The 22450-nt window shown below is 42.7% G+C and overlaps 1 protein-coding gene, 1 non-coding gene and 1 pseudogene across 2 annotated transcripts; 2 read left to right on the plus strand and 1 right to left on the minus strand.

Moving 5' to 3' along the window:
• Window positions 1-1654: 1654 nt before the first annotated feature.
• On the minus strand, window positions 1655-17271 carry LOC136468443 (sulfate transporter 3.1-like; annotated as a pseudogene).
• A 1160-nt stretch (window positions 17272-18431) lies between these two features.
• On the plus strand, window positions 18432-18504 carry TRNAA-CGC (transfer RNA alanine (anticodon CGC)). The gene has a single exon. It is a non-coding gene; the product is annotated as a tRNA-Ala (tRNA).
• A 146-nt stretch (window positions 18505-18650) lies between these two features.
• On the plus strand, window positions 18651-22333 carry LOC136475542 (protein LPA3-like). Its single transcript, XM_066473032.1, has 12 exons — window positions 18651-19101; window positions 19252-19282; window positions 19927-20019; window positions 20094-20156; window positions 20251-20362; window positions 20799-20884; window positions 20983-21041; window positions 21113-21215; window positions 21312-21372; window positions 21568-21650; window positions 21779-21859; window positions 21973-22333. The coding sequence occupies exons 1-12, from the start codon at window positions 18773-18775 to the stop codon at window positions 22030-22032; spliced, it is 1161 nt and encodes a 386-aa protein (XP_066329129.1). The 5' UTR covers window positions 18651-18772; the 3' UTR covers window positions 22033-22333.
• Window positions 22334-22450: the final 117 nt, after the last annotated feature.

Genomic DNA, 22450 nt, shown 5'->3' on the forward strand with positions numbered 1-22450 from the left:
CACTCAAACACTTAGCGTATAACGGAGCTCCCGTCACTCTCGGCCCTTTAGACCAGAGTCCGACCTAACCTTTTGTACCCCTCATCTTTCTCTCTTTCGTTTATAACCCCACAACAAACTTCGAGCACCTAGGCTCAGGAATAAAGTCATCGAGCAACTCAAACTGAATGTAGGGCATGTTGCCTGAACCAGTATAAACCCTGTGTCATTGAGTAGCGGGCCATCTCCGATCACAACATAAAACAAAACTATAAATATTTATGTATTAGTCACTTTCTGCATCGACACACCTAAATAAATCTATAACTGAGTTATACATGATCCAATGAGTTTGTAATTTTTACTACAGTTCAAACATACAATAGTTAGCCTACCATAAAAAAATTTCAACACAATTGGCCCATAAAACTGCTGCTATGAATTAATTATATAAAAGCATAGATCTAAAGCTACATTAAAAAATTTGTACTAGAGCACACCATATTATATGTTTACTGTGTAGATCTACTCACGTAGAGTCCAACAAAATTAGATTTTCTATTTTATAATTTTTCTATGATTTACTATAATTTTTTTAAAGATTCAACCAAAATAAATAAAAAATAAAAAAGACAAAACTACCTTTGAAAACCATTTATAACCAGTCAGGTAGGTAAAATGAGCGGTTCTAAAAGTTCAGGGAGGTGTTTTACCTGATTTTAGAGTTCTAGGAGGAAAAACAGACTTTCACAAAACTTAAGGGAGGTAATGACAACTTTTTCATAGTCCGATTACCCCTCAACTTTTACAATACTCTTCTCGGTGTCGATTACTAACATTCCTTAACTTTTAAACTTACTAGGTACGTGTCCGTGCGTTGCTACGAGATAGTTAAATTTTTTACTAAAAACATATAGATCGCACGATAAGATAATAATACTGTAAAATTAAATACCGATGTTACATTTAATCCAAAAATCAAAGTTCGTGTAATTAACACAGTAACGAAGAGCGTGGCGTCGCATGCTCACAAACTCTACTGTATAGATCTTTCCATGATACGGCTAATACAATGTTTTATATTGGCAAAAAGAAATCTCATCTGCAAGAACAAAGATAATGTTACCCATCTTTGTTATCTGCAATGTTTTTTTCACGGATGAACTTCCATTTAAAGATATCCTTGTTCCATCCAGGACTATGTACATTCACTTCGGTCATGTACTGCAAGTTAAATACAAGAGTTTGCCTGGCATACATCAGCACTGGTGTGCCTTTACATCACTTTTCAACAGGTCTAGAGTCAATCATGATAAGCGTCTTCTTCTACAGGTCCAAAATAGCCCTATTCGTTTCGCTGAAATTTGGCTTATGCTAATACTTATGCTGATTTATTGTGAGATGACTGTTCGTTCGCTGAAAAGTACCGTTGAAGTAGTGTTGAAGAATAGGATGAAAGAATATTTTTTCAAACGTGTAGCCATGGCAAAAGAAACTATAAACATAGTAGCGATTATAATAATAGAAAACAAATAATAAAAGCAGGAAAGTGACTTACATATCTGCACTGTGATAAGTTGTATTTCAGATTCTCATATACACCAATCGCAGCAGCCATTTCTTTCGCATGGTATCTTTTATGGTATTCTGGGCTTTTTGTTCAAGCACATATTTTCTAGAAGTTCTGGAAGAGAAGAATATCAAGAGTCAGGATTAGTATAACTTATCTATTTTATATAATTAGAAGAATAACAAATAAGGCAATATAATATACCATGATAATAATTATAAAAATGTGTTAACCGAAGCGCGGGTCCGTGTGATGCTTCATAATATTTTTGGATTAACATTTTAAAAATAGTAATATTTTTAGGAAAAAATGAGAAAAGACCAAACTACGCATAACCCACGATCACACGTAGCAAGCACTTCAGCTCTTGAGCAGCAGCTACCAATGAGGGTGAGGGGACATGGGAGTAGAGTCCACTTCCACCACAACCAAACGCATAGTGGTACTCTCGATCTAGTCCTCTCTTCTTCTACTCCGCTTTTCCTCCGTGGCACGGATGCACATGCGCTCATCGGATTTGGTCGTGTGCCGGCGAGAACTGGGCATGTTATACTGTTACTAAAAAAGATATTACAATCCTGATGTTTGGACATTGATTATATTGTTATACATATGCATGAGCGTGTGTTATACTGTTAGGTTCCATACAAAAATGATGATTTTACCCTCTGAGAGTAAAATTTTACTATATTCCATTATGTCATTACATGATATTTTCATCCATTTCCCTAGATATCATTATTTTGAATATTTATTCATTCCAAATCTCCCACCGAAAGTATATACATATATATGACAAGAAAAGAATGAACAAAAATACATGGATAACACATATATGTTTACATAGACAACAAGCCAGCCATTTAATTGGTCACTGGATACACATGGATGACATATATTTTAGCGAGCTGCTCATTAAATCAAGGCTACACTCGGGTGCTCCTGATAGCAGTATCATAATCCAAGTTTTGTGTCGTGAAACATCACGACACCACTTTTGTTGCACATAGTAATGAGAACACACTACAGTAGGGGGCGAGGAGAAAGCTTGCTTTGTACCTTAGAGGAGCCTCCCAAAAGAAGCAAAAACAGGGGATGCTTAAGTTTCAGTAAGTCCAATACCTAGTACCAATATGAATAAGAGCAAAAATCACAGGAAAAGATAAGCATCAATTACCTTTTGATATTGTTGATAGGCTTCACGGCCAGTAAACTGTTGCTCATTTTTTGAGACATAAACCTGTAGCAAAAGTTCAACAAAGCAAAATTATAATTGAATATGTTTTCTTCAAGAGGATAAAAGAATAATCTTAAAAAACATTGAAATGAAACTAATATATGCATCCATACGGACAAGTTATATAATTCTTACTACGCACGGTTGAGGGTCCTCGTATCGATCAGTCAGACCATGCTCTTAAGGGCTGCGACGCTGTCCTTGACCATGCTCGGCCTGTGCGAGTGCAGCACGTAGGCGCACGATGCCACCGCCTCAGGAAGATCCACTCGTGGCCGGTCTACTCCAGCACCTTGGAGCTATCCAGCTTCTTCATGATCTCTATCCAGCTTCTTCATGATCTCGCTGCCTGGGTTCGCCAGCTCGATCTTAATGAAAGACACACGGAAGAGCACTACGGAATCAGCCAGGGCTCATGGAAGCGGCATGATATGCCATTTTAGAACTGTGCTGGAGTTGACAACAAATAAAGGACTAAATCAGCGCTGGATGGATGGGAGTGTGTGATTGGTTCTGCTCTTACCTGCATTCGCCTTCGGTCCATGGACTTCCTGAGTTCGGCCAGCATGCTCGTCCCGCTCGTGTCGATGCTACTGACCGCTGCAGCATGAAGAAAATACAGATCAAGTTTCTGATGCAGATCGGTCAAGTTTTAGAGTTGAGAGAAAACCATGCAACTGATTACTCACCACCCATGTCGAGGACAACGTACTGCACGCCAATCTCGCCCTTACCCTTGGTGCGCTCCTCCTCATCGTCGTTCCACCGCGAGATCCTGATCAAACCAAACACCGGTAGGTAGGACCCAGATCGTTCTCGTCATCCCTCCATTGAGTTCGAATCCGTTGATCAACCTGACTGCATTGCTTACCTCTCTCACACGTAGCTGGCGTTAGCAAAGTAGATGGGCCACTACTACAGAATAGGGGCGGCTCGTAACTATTTATAGGGGCGGTTTGATCAGCCGCCCCTACCGAACCGTCTCTATAAATTATGTATTTATAGGGACGGTTCCAGGCCGCCCCTACAAATCGATTTGTAGGGGCGGCTCGTATTATCAGTCGCCCCTACAAATACCTGTTTGTAGGGGCGGCTGGTACTACAGCCGTCCCTACAAATCAATTTGTAGGGGCGGCTGTAGTACCAGCCGCCCCTACAAACATGTATTTGTAGGGGCGGTTCAATCTAGAATCGTCCCTACAGTATGTTTTCCCATAAAAAAATTTAAATTGACAATTTAAAATCGCGTTGTCGAACGTCTCGCGACCAACGTTCCGAACTGCGTTCGCGTTGCCGAACGCCCTGAGACCAACGTTCCGAACCGCGTTCGCGTTGTCAAACGCCCCACGACCGCGACTACAAGCACAAGAGTATCCTATAAACTACAATTACAAGTCCAGTTCACAAGAATATATACAATCCATCATTAAATATACAAATTCCATACATATTATTATCAACGTCCTAGAGCTAGCCTTTCAGTCTCACGAAGGTGTTGGTATTGAGGATTTCTACCTAAGTCAGACTCTCGATCATGGTAGGCGCCTTTGATGTGTACAATTTGGTCCAATATGAAGTTGTAAAGGTCGTCGACGAGCTCTAAGAGTTGGTCATTCTTGTATGGGTCTCTTTTCATTCATTTCTCTTCTCTCCACTACAAGAGAACAAGTTTTAGTTTAGTATTTCATATCATGTACGAAGTTTTTATACTACGGGTGAAGAGATTAGTATACTTTTCAAGAGGTGTCTCCTATAGGCACCGGTGTTACTCATCATAGAACATATATAGTATCCACAATGTACACTCCCAGACTTCTTCTTGGGGCACTGTGTGTTTTGCATATGAAAATGTTAAGTAATGCTTTTGACAGCCATGTAACGGAGTACTGAAGAAATAAGTTACACTTACCGCATATAGTGTTTTTATAGCCAGCTTTACCTTCCTTGCTGGATCATGCCTTCCATGATGATTAGTGACATAGAACCTAAATGCCTTTTTCGAATTATTTTAGCAAATATAACTTGTTAGTATCCAAAAGTGAACGTTACAAGTATGTATACAAACATATAAGTTAATGAGGATTGTCGATATGTATACGTCTTGAGAATCGATATGAAGTCTTTGTATGTCACCGGGGCCCTATTTATTGAATCAAAGACCCATGCCATGCTCCTTCCGACATCGACGGCTATACAAATCCAGTGGTTGCTGCATGAATTTAATCATAGAACTAGATAAGCTCTTTTGCATCGAATAAAATATATCGAACAAAGCTTTAAGTATAGAGTTGAACTTACTCGAAGTTGTATGGTAGCCATATAGTAGAGTGTTGTTGGAGATTTTTGAAAGCCAGGGCAATGTATGCGGCAACCTTAAGGGACTCTTCCCTTAGTTTCGCTGTACGGATGCGCTCTTTCTCCCGAAGAGTCTTTGCAGCAGCTAGCTCTTTGGCATCCAGTGTCCACCGTTTAGAGTAATTAAAATTTGTTTGGGCTATAGCTTGCGGGTCTACATACCCGTCTTTCACACTTGGCATTTGTTTGACAATGTGCACTTGCATTCTACAAATCATGGCGTGGGTTAGTTACAACAAAATTTAAAGATTACATTCATATCATATCAGGAGGACAAGGACTTACAGGCACCACGTGCGAATTAGATTCATCTCTATTTCTCCCAGGTGAAAGCATGTGTGCATGTCATTGAAGTCAAAGACAATTTTCTCGGCTGGGCTTCCAAATGTGCCGGTGGGGAAGCATTCTTGTATGAGATCTATGCTCGTTGGAAGAACACGCAAGTACCAATCATGGAACCTTCTCATTCCAAGTGGTAGGCGCTGGATGTCCCGGTTTGGTAGGGAGGGCTTGCCTCTTTCATATATTTTCGGCCAATCCTTTGACCATTTGATGGCATCAACATTTGGATACTGCTTTATAATTTGGTGGAGTTTGCTAGTGATGGCCTCCTCATAACCCCGTGATGGAACTTTTTAACTTGGTTCTCAGGCTTGAACTGGTCATGGGAAAACCACTTGGACACCGACGAGACGTCTTTGATTAGAACATAAACTAACCTTTATGATGATTGGATGCTTCTTTCGAAGTTCCCATTCAGGCATGTCCTCATCTTCTTATGCATCACCTTCTTCAGGAGGCACTCGTTGTTCATGTATCGTTTATGCTTATTGAGAAGACTGTGGTATCTCATGATGCACTTGCTTGGTACGAGCTGGAGAAGGTTGTGGCATCTCATCAGGCACATGCTTGCTAGGAGGCGGGGAAGAATGTGGCATCTCAGGAATATGGGGGTCACGAGACGGTGAAAATATCTCCCCGACCTTAACAACTCGCTCCAAATTTGGGAGAGGGGGAGGCGGCAAAGAAGCAGTCAATATAATGTCCTGTTTGTGTCAGAGGATGAACTACCCCATAATGTCTTCGAGTAACACCAGCCCCTCGGGAGTTGCATAGTCTATCCTCCACTGCATGAACTTGGGCTTCACTGTATGCACCTCGACCCTAGTGTAGTCCGGTGGTATCTTATTATTGTGGTGTAAGCCACCGGGAGGATGTGCCACACCCGTTGCCACCTCCATCATAGTATTCTGCCGGCCACTGAGAAACACCAAGGTGCAACTAGTTGGTTCCCGTATGCGATCGACAGGGGTTGTGGCTGCAATGGAACCTTGGCTGCTAGGAACTTTCGAAGGGCTACCAATTAATGCCAGTTCTCCCGGTGGCGTCACTAATATCCGTGGCTCCGTAGATAGTCCTTGCTCCTTCAGCACCTTCGCAACTAGAGCCTTCACTTGGAGCTCAAGACTAGTCTCCCGGTCTCTGCCATGTTTCTTGTACATGTGCCTGTCCTCTTTGAATCCTTGCTTCTAGGTCATCCTTTTCCCTAGCCCCCTGGTGCGGCCTGTATGCTCCTTGTTTCCCAAGCCAAGGCTAAGCTCGTCCCTCTCTCTAGAAGGATTAAATGAGCCCTTCTCCTTGTCTTCAGTATATTTCAGTATCCTTGATACTGCCTCTTGGGTCTCCGGCTTATCAAACTTAAGATTACCGCCGGATGATTATGTACTCCTCGTATATATCCAGTTCCTTGAGCGTACCTTCAAATTCGTCACATCGATATTCCCAGCAGCTGTGACCTCTTCGTCCGTCTTCCTAAACTGCTTTTCCTTGGCATAGTAGCCACCGGGGCCTAGATGATGGTGGTGTTTGTTCCTCTTTGCCAGCTCGGTGTTACGGGCACTGAGCTCCAATGACTCTGGTGAAGTCTTCTGAGCCACGAGCTCCTCCCATTGACTAGGAGTTATTTTACTGAACTCGTTGAAGGGAGTTAACCCCTTTTGGATATACTTCGTGTTGAGCTCCGACCTCCAACGTCGGAATGACTCTCCCATCATTCTGAAAGCATTTTTTACCAATTCGTGCTTACCCTCCGAAAATCTAAAATTGAGCTTCAGCTACCTATCCCATAGTGTATTCTTTGTGTTCTCTGTACCTCTTTCCAGTTAGAGATTGCTGGGTTCAATTTATCTCTTACTAGGGCCCTGATCGCATTATGGAATCGTTCTCTTAATTCCTTCGTCTCAAGGATCTCCCCTGTTGGCCTGACCTCCGTTATTACATAACATGCCTTATCTGGATATAGATTTCCTTTTCTATCCCCTCATTTCCTTTTAGGCTTGGTAGTCGTGGTTGTGTCTTGAGGTTGTGGAGAAGAGGCATTGTGATCTGTCTCTGTGGCTGTTGCCTCTGCTCTCCTTTCCTCTACTCCGTCTTGTCCAGCGAGATACCACGGACGTCGATGTTGTCTTTTCCAAGTTTTAGGAGGGACCTGTATATACGACAGGTCAAAATGTTAGCAGAGGTAACACAACCAAAGCTTTAGCAAAATTTACAAGCTAAGGCTTTTTCCCTACCTCCTCGTTCGGGTCAAAATCCTTGTCCAAATCTTCCTCCGTTGGCCTCCTTCTGGCTTCACGTGGGAAAGGATCCTCAGGACTTTCATATCCCTCTTCTGAGTCATCATCATCATCATCCTCTTCTTCTTCGCCTTCAGTAGCCTCTCCTTCGGGGCCTTCCTCCTCGTCACACTGCTCCTGAGTAAGCATCACTTCTAGATCCTTTTCTACCTCGTTATCGAACTGTTCCTGAGTAAGCTGGTCCTCTAGTGCTTGCTCCTTAAGAGTTGGCTGCTCATCATGCTCGGGGCATCAGGCTGCACTGTCTGGTGTCCACGACATTATTTCACGCTTTGTTCTAATAGATGCAATAAAGTGTGCTTTAGGTACGCGAGAAGGTATAAGAAATAAAAAGGTCTATAAAACAAAGTAGTCCTATAAAACAACAATATATCAAAAAACGAGAAGTAGCAGTAGTAGAGGCCTCAGAAACATGTCAATCATCATCTGATCTTAAACTTGGAGCATCAAGGCATCATAACAGAGAAGAGAGGAGAAAGTAATGTAGGGGCGGCTGCTAATGATGCCAAGTTCCTCGCAAGTTCTTGATCATCAGCTCATATTCTATATAATGTATGGACTTAGATAATTTCATCATCGGCAAAACAAAGGAGAGGAGAGGAGAGGGGAGATTTGGCAAAAAAAAATAGCGATAGCTGCTTAACAAACATAGAGAGGAAAATGTGTAAAAACAAGTAGCTGCTGCTTCCCAAACAGAGAGGATAGGAAAAATAGCCAAAAAACAGTTGACTGCTGCCACATGGTTGGAAGACCCCTGCAGATCAAAATCTGGTAACTTAGATAGCCAGCTAGTAGTAGTAGGAGAGTAGCTAGCAGCAAGTAGAGTAGCTAGCAGCCAGCTAGTACCGATAGTAGTTTCTAAGAGTATAGGGAAGAGGGCAGAGCAGCAGCCAACACTAGAATAGTATAGAGTAGTAGTAGAACAGCAGCAGCAGCAGCAGCAGTAGTAGTAGGACAGTAGTATAGTAGTAGTAGAACAACCAATGTGTTCTAGGAAATAAAGCCATTAATAAGAACAATGTGAAAGAATACAAGCATCAGTAGTACCATGTTGACAATGTAATAGGAAATAAAGCCAATTTATTGATAGTTTAAATGAGCAATGGAGAAAATAGGATTTATTAACTAGATAGATTGTTTAGTTCATTTATCTTATAACAACCAGTACTAGATGCTTGATGGATGGGCGATCAGATCCGACTGTACATACATCCTAGTAGCATAAAAAATGGCACAGAACGAAGTCCATGCCCGCCCTGCCTTTCCCATAGGAGAGGCACAGGCACAGGCACAGAGCAGGCACATAATCCATCCCTGTCTGTCTTTGTGTTGGTGCCATGCATGCAACTTGAGCATCTCATCTTCTTTAATGGAAGCGAATGCCCGTGTATGAGTATTGAGAGGAGTCATTGTCCTATTTTATTTACCCGTTTGTTTGTTCATTCAAAAAGAAGAAATGGCCTAGTTACCCAGTCAAACAAACCACATCACAGCTATTACTACTACTAGTCATGCATGCAGAATGGCGATCAGATTCAAACAACATAGGACCGCCTGATGCTGCTGCTGCTCCCTTATGATTCTACAAAGTGGACCAAGCAACTTCTTATGCACATGTTTACTAGGATTTTCACACTGCCGGCCGGGTGTGCACTCTGGCATTATTTCAGGAGAAAATTTTCTATTTGGCCCTGAAAATAATGCTTATTTCCTATTTAATACCGAAACTGGAAATCTTTCCTATATGTCCTCAACTCAAGTTTTTCTTTCCTATATGTAGCTAGAATGGTGGCATAGACTAGTACATATATGAAGCGACTGAGTCAAACAACTTGCACAATATGAAATTAAAATAGATTCAATGAAATCACACTGCCACAAAAACAGACCAAGAATGAAACTGGTGCAGATGCACATATATAGACAAAAAAGATAGTTACAGCTTTCTCATAAAGTGAAATTCGTTTTGCCAAAACACTACAAGGTACAAACTCAAAAAAGGGAAATTGCACAAACATACTTCCTGTTCTTCACGAACAGTAGTTGCTAACACGAAAGATATTAAAGACATACTATATGATACGATCATGCACATGGCATTATTTCTCGATCCCCACATTGGTTAGATTACTTCCCTGGGATTTTCACACTACCAAATAGCCTGGCAGTGTGAAAAAAGACGTTATAAGCAAGCAACTTCTTATAACACGAGTGCAACCAATTTACGCACTTCTTGAAATGCACGCGCAACAAGTTTCGTTTTTTTCCCAACTCTATTCAAATTTGGCTTTCATTCACTCATTGAGTATGCACATGTTTACTGGCATCTCTATACATCCATCCAGCAGTTCATTTTCGTACAATCCTGTTCGTACTCTAGTCTAGGAAATATGGCTCAACAGTTCATTTATTGGCATATCTGTACATCCATCTAGCAGTTCATTTTCAATATGGCTCAGCATGAATGCACCCAAAGATTTATTTCATATATATGCAAGCATCACCATTAATCAAAGTAGAAATCAGGTAAGTATATATTTTGGTTCTGAATCAAGCAGTAAAACAAAAAAGGGGGTTGATTCAGTGTTGTATGAATAATCCAGCTAAATTGTTGGCTATGGACACATCACACATCCATAAAGGGTTTGATTGTTCGTGTGCAAAGAGACGTGGGAAGTAGGAGACTCAGCAGACGTGGGATTTAGAGGAGGCTGGCTGGGAGAAGAGCACCTGATTGCCCCCCACGATGTAGAACAGGCTTGACCTTGATGAAGACCCGTCCAGCTCTCGGATCTTTGCCCGAATAGTGGCACCACAGCGGAGCTTGGAGACGAGCCCTGCCGCCGCGGCCGCCTCAACCAGGCTGCTTCGCCCTCGACCCTGCCCTAGCACACCATGCGACTAGTAGACGACGCCCGTTGAAGCAGCACGAAACGAAACAACAGCGTCAGAGTGAGTAGCGATGGCGAAGATGGTTCACGATTAGGGAAGCAGCCGTACCTACGGTCAGTCGCCGCGCGCCCACGCTGGGTACATGGGATGCCCTGACACCTCAAATGGCACCTCAAGGTCGGAAACTAGCGCCGTCGGCCGGTCGGAAACCCTAGGGCGGGGAGGAGCAGGTGCGCGGGTGCGGGGAGGGGGCGCGAGTGCGGGGAGGGGGCACGCAGGTGCGAAGATGGGGCGTGCGGGTGCGGGGAAGGGGCGCGGGCCGGCATCGGGACAGGTCCGAGAGGCGGCGTCGGCGGGGCAGCCTAATGGCGTCGGAGGAGAAGAGAGCGCCCAACAACAGACAACACCCGTGCGCCCTTGGTTTTATAGTCGGGATGATTTCTAGGGGCAGTTCCTGATCCAGCCGCCCCTACAAATGCATTTGTAGGGGTGGTTCCTGATCCAGCCGCCCCTACAAATATTTTTTATTTTTTTAAATTATTAATTTGGTATTATAAAAACAATTGTGTATATATAAAACAATTGTGTATATGCAATTGTGACCAAAATAAAAGTAATATAAAAACAATTGTGTATATGCACAAATATATATATATATATAAACAATTCTAGTCAAAACAATATAGAAAACAAAAAAACAAAAAATAAAAATTTAAATTTTAAAACTTCGACTATAATTTTATGACATTAAATGAAATAAAATGAGAATGTTGTAAACATAAAAGTTGTATAACTCATCAACATGTACAACTTTTATTTTGGTCATCTTGTCATGTGACTTTGTTTGAACGATTCAAATTTTGAAATTCAAACAATTTCAACTTGAAACATTATTTTGAAAGAGTAAATGATTTCAGATGAAAAACTCATAAATACCAAAGTTGTAGAACTCATCAATATGTACAACTTTTATTTTGATCATATTTTCATTTGACCAAATTTGAACTGTTGAAATTTTGAATTTAAATAATTGGCAACTTCAAACAAGATTTTGAAACCTTAAATGATTTCAACAATAAAAGTCGTGAACATAAAAGTTGTTAAACTCATCACTATCTACAACTTTTATTTTTGTCACTTTTTCATGTGACAAAGTATTAGTAAATATTGTTCATAAATTCACATATGACTCATAGTTTCCTGAACTATACGAGAAACATGTTGATTTGTGAACAATGTTTAATATCACTTTGTCAGATGAAGAAATGATCAAAATAAAAGTTGTAGATATTGATGAGTTATAAAACTTTGGTATTCATCACTTTTTCAGCTGAAATCATTTAATGGTTGAAAATCTCGTTTGAACTTGTTATTTTTTTTTAAATTTAAAAATTTGAAGTGCTCAAATAGAGTCATCTGGATGTTGCAAAGGGTAGTCTCACACACATGCATAAATATAGTCTCACACACATATAAAAATATGTAGTCTTACACACGTATATAAATATATAGTCTCACACGCATCCATAAATGAAGTCTTACAAACACACACTTACATAAACACTCCACGTTCAACAACTAGCTAGCCCGCTGTAATGGCTTTCCCCTTGACACCTTTTTGTTCCTATGGCAATATGTCTTTGGGGAGGTTCTTTTCCATAACACTGACCTTCTTAGGAAAGTTTGTGAATAGCGGCATCTCATCGTAGTTATTGTAAGCTTCAACATCGTCCATGCCATCAACTCCAATAATGTGCTATTTCTCGGAGGCAACCACATGCTTTGTCTTTTTCTTCGAGAGGAGGTTACTTTGTGGGTCAGACATATGGAAAACTTGTATGACACGTGAAGCGAGCACCCAAGGGTCATCTTGGTAGCCTAGATTCTCGAGGTCCAGGACTCTCAATCTGATCTCGTTCAGTTGGTGTTATTTGATCCAGCGGCATCGAAACAGGGTCACCGTTATATCCCTTCCATAGTCAAGTTTCTATATCTCTTTAATGATGCCAAAGTATTGGATCTTTCACCCTAATCCATCGAGAGCCTCTATTCAAACGCCGCTGTTTTGGTTCACATATTTACTATCCTTCACGTGGGTATAGTACGTATACCCATTGATGTCATAAGCATTCCAAGATGTCACTTGTCTCGATGGCCCCTCCGCTAACCTACTGATGGTAATAGAGTCTATGGTTTTTTCAGGCGGTATGTTTTGGTCCTTCAACCATGTAGTTAGTCGTTGCTTGTGTTGTTTCATGACCCAATCATCCAAACGGCTATTTCTCTCTGCCATAATGATAGCCAAGTGTTCATCAATGTACGGTTGCATCAGTTGTGTACTCTGCAAGACACTATAATGCGCCCGACTCACCTCTTTGTAATGATGGTCGATGAACACTTTTCTACCACTAGTGCCCTTCCCAGCCAGCCTACCCTTATGACGAGAATCAGGTTTACCAATCCCTTTTTGTACTTTTAGGTACTCTTGACAGCACTCGACGACTTCTTCAGTACTGTAACCCTCTATCATGGAGCCCTCTAGGTATGCTCGATTATGCACATATCGACTTAGAACCAACATGAACCACTCGTAGGACCACATTTCATGCAAGTAGTAAGGGCCCAATGTCTGTATCTGATGAACCATGTGAATCATGAGATGTGGCATTATATCAAAAAAGCAGGAGGTAAACACATCTCTAGTTGATTTTGTGTCTCCACCACAAATTCATGTAGGTCACTCAGCTCTTGCTTACCAATCGTCTTCTATGAGATCTTTAAAAAGAAGTAGCACATGCGGGTGATGGCCATTTTCAAGAACTTTGGCTTTATAGCCCTGATTGCAATAGGTAGAAACACTGTTAGCATCACATGGCAATCATGAGCCTTGTAGTGTGTTATTGACAAGTCCTTTATCGATCCTAGCTTCTTCACATTTGCTAAAAACCCAGTCGGGACTTTGATCCCCCTCAGGAAAGTGCATATAGCTCTCTTCTCGTCTGGTGTTAGGTTGAAGCACATCGTGGCAGAGTGTATTTTCTATTAGCCTCAGGTACCGGGTGAAGTTGTGGCATCATGTTTAGCTGCACCATGTCTTTCCGTGCTTTTAGACCATCCTTTGACTTGCCTGTGTCCATCAAGGTAGCAATGAGACTCTCAAAGATATTCTTCTGCACGTGTATAGCATCAATGGCATGGGGGACCTCCAAGTCTGGCCAATAAGACAGATACTGAAAGAAGATCGATTATTTCTTGAAAGGTACTCCTTCGATAGGAGGTATGCTTCTATCTCTGTTCGTCCCATCCGGATTCTTCTTTCCATAGACAACGCGTATGTTTTTCACCATTCTGTACACGTGTTCTCCGTTATGACGTCTCTTCGGAGGGGGTTCAATCTTCGGGGCGTTATCATAAAATCTAAAGAACAATTTGCTGTGGTACTTGTGACTTGTCTTTAAGAAGTGTCGGTTCCTTAGATAAACTATCTTCTTGGATGCATCCAGGTACACCCATGTAGTACCATCCAAGCAAACCAAGCATCCCGTCTTTCCTTTGATCTGTCCAGACAAAGCAAATAGCGCGGGGTAATCATTGGTAGTAACAAATATTATTGCTCTACATATGAAGTCCTCCTTTCGGAACTCATCGTACATCTGCTCCCCATGCCTCCATAGCCTCTCCATTTCTTGCATCAAAGGCTCAAGGAACACGTCTATATCAATGCCTAGTTATTTAGGGCCAGAAATAAGAATAGTGAGGAGAATGTACTTTCTCTTCTGACACAACCATATTGGGATGTTGTACATGGTCAAGATCACTAGCCATGTAATGTGGTCGCTCATCCTCTCATTGAAGGGATTCATTCCATCGGTGCTCAAGTCAAATCGTACATTCCTTGGGTCATCGCTGAATTCTTTGTGCTTCTCATCAAACCTTTGCCACTAACTACAATCAGCCGGGTGTGCAATCTTATCATCATCCACCTTGCGCTCATCATCCCACCATATCATGAGTGCGGCTTCTTTAGGGTTTAGAAAGATACGTCTCAAGCGATCGGTCACTGGCAGGTACCACATTACCAAGGCAGGAATTCTTCTCTGCTTTGCATCGTTGCCTAATGGAGTGTCCTCTGAAGGCTAAGATTCTTGTACCACCTTTTTTGTACCCTTCTTATTTCTCTTTTCCCTCATGGAGGCTTCGTCTCCACCGTAAAGGTCATTGTTCTTGTATCGGCTGGCCCCACACCGGGGACATTTATCTAGTGACTTGAACGTTTCGCCACGAAAAAGTATACAGTGGTTGGGCATGCATGGATTTTTTCAACCCCCATTGTCAATGGACTTATGACCTTCTTCGCTTGGTATGTGTTGGCGGAAACTGAGTTTGGTTGTGGTAGCACCCATGACAGGAGATGCAATAGATCATTGAAACTACAGTCTGACCAGTCGTACTTAGCCTTCAGGATGAGCAGCTCAAGCACAAAATGTAGCAATGTCCAATGTGTCGAACATCCCTTTTCAACACCATACACAGTCTACTTCGATGCTTTTGTCACCCTTTCCAATTTTTCTAGACCTTTCGAGCTACTTAGTAAAATCTCTGGTCCAAGGGCTCGAATCATGTCCTCCAAATCATCTTCATTCCTGACATGTGCTCCACCATCATTATTGGCACCACATTCGTCGTTACCATCCCAACCACCAGCATCACCACCTTGTTCATTGCCAAACTCAAAATCCATTCGTGCATCAAGCTCTGCTGAATATTGGGACAGGGATTCTATGGTTTCGTCGTCGTATTCGTCCTCATCCTCGTCGTTAACAATAACCGTTTCACCATGATGAATCCACACTATGTAGTCCTCAACAAATCCTCGCATAATCAAATATGATCTGATGATAGTCACATCTATCCATGCCATACGGTTCTTGCAATCTTTATATGGACAAATAATTGTATCCTTATTCTCTTTCAATGTCGTTGCATGCTTCTTTGTGGCTTCAATAAATTTATCCACCACTTTACGGAAACCTGCCTTGAACCTTAACGAACCATACATCCAAGAGTTTCTGTACTCCATCTTTTACAACAACAACAAAACAAGCATTAAAGGACTAGTTATTCAGATATATATAAAAATGAAACAAATTAATAATTACTTGAGAATAATTGTATATACTTCAGATATATATGAATATAAATCTAATATAATTACATGAAGCATACAAACACATCATGATAGAGGAAAATTAATTAATGGCCTATTTATCCATAAATAATTAAAATACATATCTATTAATTACAATAAACAATTTCAAAAACAACAATTAGCAACAATTATACTTTACCCAATATCTTTCATACAAACTCTAGTCCAATTTCATTAAACATAAATTTACAAAAACGAAATTAATAAAAAAAACCAAACCCTAAATCTAGATCCACATGCACATGAAACATTCATAAAACTAACTAATTGTTCACTAAAATCAAGAAACATGGACTAAACAAGGGTATGATCTTGTTCCCCTCCCTAATTTACCCTAGTACATTTAAAACTTGGATCTAATTTGCTTCATAAGTAGCTCAAGCACCATAGAAGAGAGAGAAAAACAAAACTCTAATTACTCACTAACCAACCATTAAAACTTCAAAAAAAGTGTGGAATAGCATTTTCTTACCTTCTACAACTTCTCCACCAAAGAATTTGAGACCAAAACCTTCCCCCTTAGTAGAGCAATTTTTGGAGGTGCCCAAGGCCTCCCCACCTTTCTTTCACAGGTTAGAGTGAGTGACCCGAGGAGAAAGAAGGTGCTACAGCTGTTTTATATGTGGGTCATTTGTAGGGGCAGCTGGTGATTGAGCCGCCCCTACAAATCGAAGCTATATATACGGGGGCATTTGTAGGGGCGGCTCAATCACCAGCCGCCTCTACAAATAGCAACTCCAGGGGCGGCTGGTGATTGAGCCGCCCCTACAAATCAGACCCCATTTGTAGGGGCGGCTCGTATCACCAGCTGCCCCTGCTGTTCTATTTATAGGGGTGGCTGGTGTCTGGGCACCCGAGCACGCCACTGTAGAGGCGGCTCCATCACCAGTCGCCCCTACAAAAAATTCGAACCGTTGCTAAAAATCGTTTTTTACGTGGTGGGCGTGCCTATGCGCAGCACGAGCACGCCGAGCACCGTGTGGTGGCATACTGGTCCATCCTCCGGTAGACCATGGAGTTGGGATGTTGCCGAGCTGAGCACCTTTGTCCGGGGGGCAGATGGAGACGGCGACGACCAGCCCGATCTTGACGCTGCCAAAGACGACACCCAGGTAGGCGCCGATGCAGAAGCAGAAATCCACCTTGTCGACCTACCACGGGTGGAGCACGACATGGTAGTCGATCAGCCGCAGCATCGCGGAGATGATGATCGCCGACAGCACCACCAGCGGGGTGTAGTGAACAGCGGGGTAAGGAGCAGCAGCATTACAATCACCGCCAGTGACACGACCATGTTCAACATGGCTGCCTTGCAGGCGTTGTAGTTCACGACGGACGATGAGAAGGGGCCAGTGGTGAGGTAGCAAGGCGTGAAGGAGTCGAGGATGTTCATCGTCCCGATGGTGATAATCTCTCCTCCCTACGACAATGCCTTCCTATATTTGGCCTGGTGAGTGGTGATCCCCAGAGGCTTGGCATGATTTGGGGTGGAAACGGAGTTTATCGCGCGCGCGTGGTGGGCAATCAGGTTTCCCGTAATTTTCAATTTCCTTTTCTCTTCCCTCACGTATTCTCTTCCCTTATTTTCCAATACTTTCCCATTTCATCTTCCCTGCCGTAATCTCTCTCCTTTTTTTCCGTGCGTCGCCGGTGGGTTGTGGAAATTATTTTGCATTAGTTAGACAGAATCAGTTGAATCTTTTTGATCGGTGATTTCCTTTTGCTCGGCAACTGTGTTGATTGCACGCGGAGCCGAGGACGGGGGGAGCGCGAGCGGGCGGGCGCGTATTGTTGTGACGAGCAGAGCGAAGCGAGATTGCATGTGGTGCTGTTTTGTTTTGCATGTCCTAAAATTCTGGTGATTGAAGATCTATTTTTTTTTTGAAAGGGAAATCAGAGGAAGGGGAGGGAATGTGGGATCGCACGGCCGGGGGAGTGTGGGCGACGCGTTTTTTTTCCGCACGGGGTGAAGCCTAGGTGAGGCGAAGGAAATTGTCGCACCATTCCGTTGTGTTCCTTTTGTTCTTTTTAATTGTGGGAGATTTATTTTGCATTCCAAGAGTAACTCAAAATAGTATCTTTATATCTTTCTTTACTAATATGAATAAATAGTTTGGTGAAAAAATACACTCCAACTTATTTAACTAGATCTTCAAATATTACCGTTTTCTATTACGGATTTCTCGTCAGCCAAAGATAAAAAAGCAAACTGGCGATCTAGAGCGTACAAGATATAAAAAGACTACTGGATGATAAAAAGATTTGGAAAAAAAATTCTTATTCAAATAGCTCTCTAAATAACAATTTAGAGGTTGAATTTAGGAAAGTTTTTTTAAAGATGCCCTAAGTATTTTTAGATGATGTGGCACCACGATAACGATAACCTAGAGAGCGTTTTTTTTTTGGGTCCCCTTCCACGGGGATTATTCGCTTGTCAGCCATGGTTTTGCCCAAGTCCGCAACCAATCAAATTTAGAGGAAGTGTAGTTGTCAAATTGGCGCCACATGAAATAAAAGGATAATTAGGCTCGCTTCCAGCCGAGAGCATCCTCCGGGGGTGTAGCTCATATGGTAGAGCGCTCGCTTCGCATGCGAGAGGCACGGGGTTCGATTCCCCGCACCTCCATCACCTATTTTTATTTTTGTTTTTTTTTGCTCGCTTCACTTTCTCAGCATGGTCCCACCTGCCACTGAGGCGAGAGGTTACTCCTGGGCCCACCTGGCAGTAGACTCGATTGGTCCCGTCGCCCCTTCGCCCCTTCGCCTCGCGGCAGCGTCAGCGTGCGGCTGTGCCGTCGACCCGTCGTCTCTTTCCCTCCTCCACTCTCTCCTCTCCTCGTCGCAGGCGACAGACGACGCTGCCGCCCGGCCTGTCGAAGCGCGCGCGCACGGCCATGGCCATGGCCTCCCCGCCGCCCACGGCTCTCTGCGCCCGCCACTTCCGGCTCCCCTTCCCCTGCTCCTCCCCCTCTCCGCCCCGCCTGTCCACGGCCGCCGCCGCCGCCGCCACCTCTGCCTCCTCTTCTTCACCGCTCCGGCGCCGCCGCCGGCTTGCCGTCTCCCCGCGCGCGGAAGCTGGGACGGGGGCCGGGGACGTGGAGGCGCTCAGGGCCGGGGTGTCCGTGTACAAGCCGCGGTCCTACGACGTGCTCGTCACCGACGCCGCGCGCTCACTCGCCTGCGCCATCGGCGACGGCAAGACCCGGCTCGAGATCGAGTTCCCGTGAGCTAACCTCGCTCCCTTCGCTGCTGCAGTTGCTGCCACCGTTCCTGCATTATCTCCTCACCGTTCGTTTCCTTGTTGCTTCATGCCTTCTTCCTGGCCTGGACGACTCCTGCTTCTGTACTGTGACGATATGTGTTATATACCAAGGCCTCTGCCAAGCAGCATCTCTTCGTACAAGGTTCATCTATCTACTCATCGCTTTATGTCCATGCATCACTCTATCTTTTTTTGTTTAGAGAAAAAGAAAAGGTTTCCCCCGCTTTATATTGATCATAAAGCGTTCAAGACAGCTAAGTTTCAGCGTATTGGCGCGCCAGCCACAAACAGAAAAGGCCTTAAAACCCAACAGCACCACTACCCGAATACATTTTGGTTACTTTGTGTCACCATCGAGTCTTCATTCGTGTGATGAGGAGAATCCAAACAGCCCCGTCGTCAAAAACGATTTTTTCCCCATTTCGTCCAACCTTCCATTCCAATGCCCGTTTGAGTAGCCTGTATAGCCCACATCACCCCTTTCCAAAAGGGGAAGTCATATTATCAGCACAGCACAGAACATTTGGTCTGTTAGTCCTATACTTATGGTCTCCAATCTTAGTCCAAATAGAATTGGATTGTAAATGACACCTAAAGATCCAGGAATTCAACAACGCCAGACTTTAAATCAGGGATCCCAAGACCCCCAAACTCAACAGTTGCCGAAAGAAAACCAATGGCCATCACTTAATTATTACTGTATTAGGGAGAGGGTTATAGGCCACTGCTCTATTCTCTGTCTATCTCAGCTGCTCTGTTTCTGATCATCCTGCTGGACTCCTGCAGGGCTCCTCAGATGAATTCATCGATGCCAACATCCAGCTTGCTCTTGTTGTTGCTAGGAAGCTCAAAGAGCTCAAGGGGACTAGGTCCTGTATAGTAAGTTCAAGCTTCACACGCTATCCTCCCTGATGCAGAACTGTGCTCATTTGCTTTCTTCTAGTTGATTTCAGGTGTTTCCTGATCAACCTGAAAAGCGTAGGGCGTCACAGTTGTTCAAGACAGCTATAGACACGGTAAATGATGTGTCAATTTTTTTTTCTTAATCAACCTCTCGTACAATTTTCTTCATTATTACAGTGGCACTTAATTTAATTGACACATCTTTAGATTGAGGGTGTAACTGTCAGTTCCCTGGATGATGTACCCACCGACCCTGTCAACAGCTTCTTCAAATCGATAAGAAATACTCTGGATTTTGACTTCTCAGATGACAATGAAGGTAAAATATATTGATCCAAATGCAGTAATGAAGGCAATAGACATGCGAGTCCAAGTCTAAAATGACATTGTTCATTATATTATTTTATCAAAGAGTTCATGACACTCTTTTGCGTGGAATGATGGAAGCCATCTTCTTAGAGGAGCTAACTGGATGGCAAACACTTTATGCCAATTTGCCATGGTCGTGAGCTAACGATACATGTTAATACTTTACAATTTTTTAGTAAATAGCAAGCCTTTTCGTGTTGATGAATTATCAATTTTTGAAAAATGGAAATGAAATGTCCGATTAGTGTGTATAAATGAAGCATAAGTTCCCTTTCCACCATCGAATAACAAACATCAGTCAGTTTTGATGCTATTATTATGAGATAATTCTCATATAAATACCCATGAATAATTTCTTCATAACCAGTTGCCTGGTGTGGATACAGATAGATGGAAATCTGATGAACCACCATCATTATATGTCTTCATCAACAGCAGCACACGTGACCTTGCTTCTATAGAGAAGTATGTGGTATGTCTAGAATATAATGCTTCATTTGCTGGTGATGTGCATGTAGGTGTTATTTGCACATCCAGTTGATTCTTTCTTCGTGCTTTTGCTAATTTCAGGAAAAGTTTGCCACATCTGTTCCAGCCCTTCTATTCAATCTTGAACTAGATACATTGCGGTATATCTCATATATCCCAAACCATAGCCTGTTGCTTTATGAGGCAGTGACTTACGCAATTCACTGTGCAGTTCTGACTTGGGGCTTCTGGGGTTTCCCCCAAAAGATCTGCACTACCGATTCCTTTCTCAATTCACCCCAGTATTTTATATCAGACAGCGTGACTACTCCAAGGTATTCATTTGTCTTACTTTTATCCATCTACACATATCCTTTTTGTTTATGGCTTCCTGTACCATCTGTGACTACTTTCCCTTCTTAACTGTGTAGACAATCGCAGTCGCTCCATACATAGTGAATTACAGTGGAGCTGTATTCCGCCAATACCCAGGTAAATACTGGAGAGCTTATTTGGATTTCTTCACTAGAAAAGATTACAGTTTGGAAGATAGATCTGGTGTGCTGGGTATGCAATAGAAGATCAAACTAAATAATTAATTATGCAAAGTCAATCTTTTGGCGGGCAATGTCATCCCTATTTATCAGCATCGTTAGCTACTGACCTTCTGGTTTACTGTTTGTTCAGGCCCCTGGCAGGTCATGCTGAAGCAGGCTGATGGCTCCTATGCATGTGTTGCAGAGAGCGAAGCTCGGTTCACTTTGGGACAGGTTATACCATTAGTTACTCAAATGCATTTGCTCTACTTCGTTTCTGCTCTCTTGTGTGTTTGGGGAAAAAAAAAATACTAACTTCGTTCAAGCTTGTTGGGCCTGCCATGCAATTTCTCTCCTTTCAGGCGAAAGAAGAACTATTGAGAGTTATTGGTTTACAAGAAGAAGAGGGAAGCTCACTTGAATTTCTCAGAAGAGGATACAAGGTTCATCTCATCCTAGTCAAACAGTTGGTTGCAGCTTCAAAGCGCCTGCTTGGATAAACTCCATTTCACTATAGCACATCATGAGGTTTAGTAACTGAGTTTCTGTGATGCAGAATGCTACTTGGTGGGAAGAGAACGTTGATCAGGAGACGTCGGCTGCGTGGCGAACTTGAGATGCTGCAGCTGCTGGCTGAATGCTTTTTCTGACCTTGGAGTGGAAAATAGGCCAAACGAGCGTCCATGTCTTCTTGTATGTAATTGAAAAATCTGAAATTACAGAGAGAGAAGTCCATGTACAGCATAATAACATTGCTTGTGCTGATATCGTAGCATTATTATCATGTGAGCATGTGAGCACCAAGAATGTTTTTTTTTTTCTTAACGGTGACTGTACATTTGTTCTGTTTGTGCTTTGTGTCCTTGGGCTCTTCAGCTTAAAGGTGATAAAATGCAGGGGACTCAACCAAAACATTTCAGTCTTGCTACTTGTGTTTCAGTCTTGCATTTCATTTGCCAAGCTTATGGCTGTAAAATTTTTCTTGGACGCATGCCAAAGTGGAGTGGTAGTCGTAAGGAGAGAATTGACCCAAT

The sequence above is a fragment of the Miscanthus floridulus genome, chromosome 8, assembly GCF_019320115.1.
Source record: "Miscanthus floridulus cultivar M001 chromosome 8, ASM1932011v1, whole genome shotgun sequence".
Classification (NCBI taxonomy): Eukaryota; Viridiplantae; Streptophyta; class Magnoliopsida; order Poales; family Poaceae; genus Miscanthus; species Miscanthus floridulus.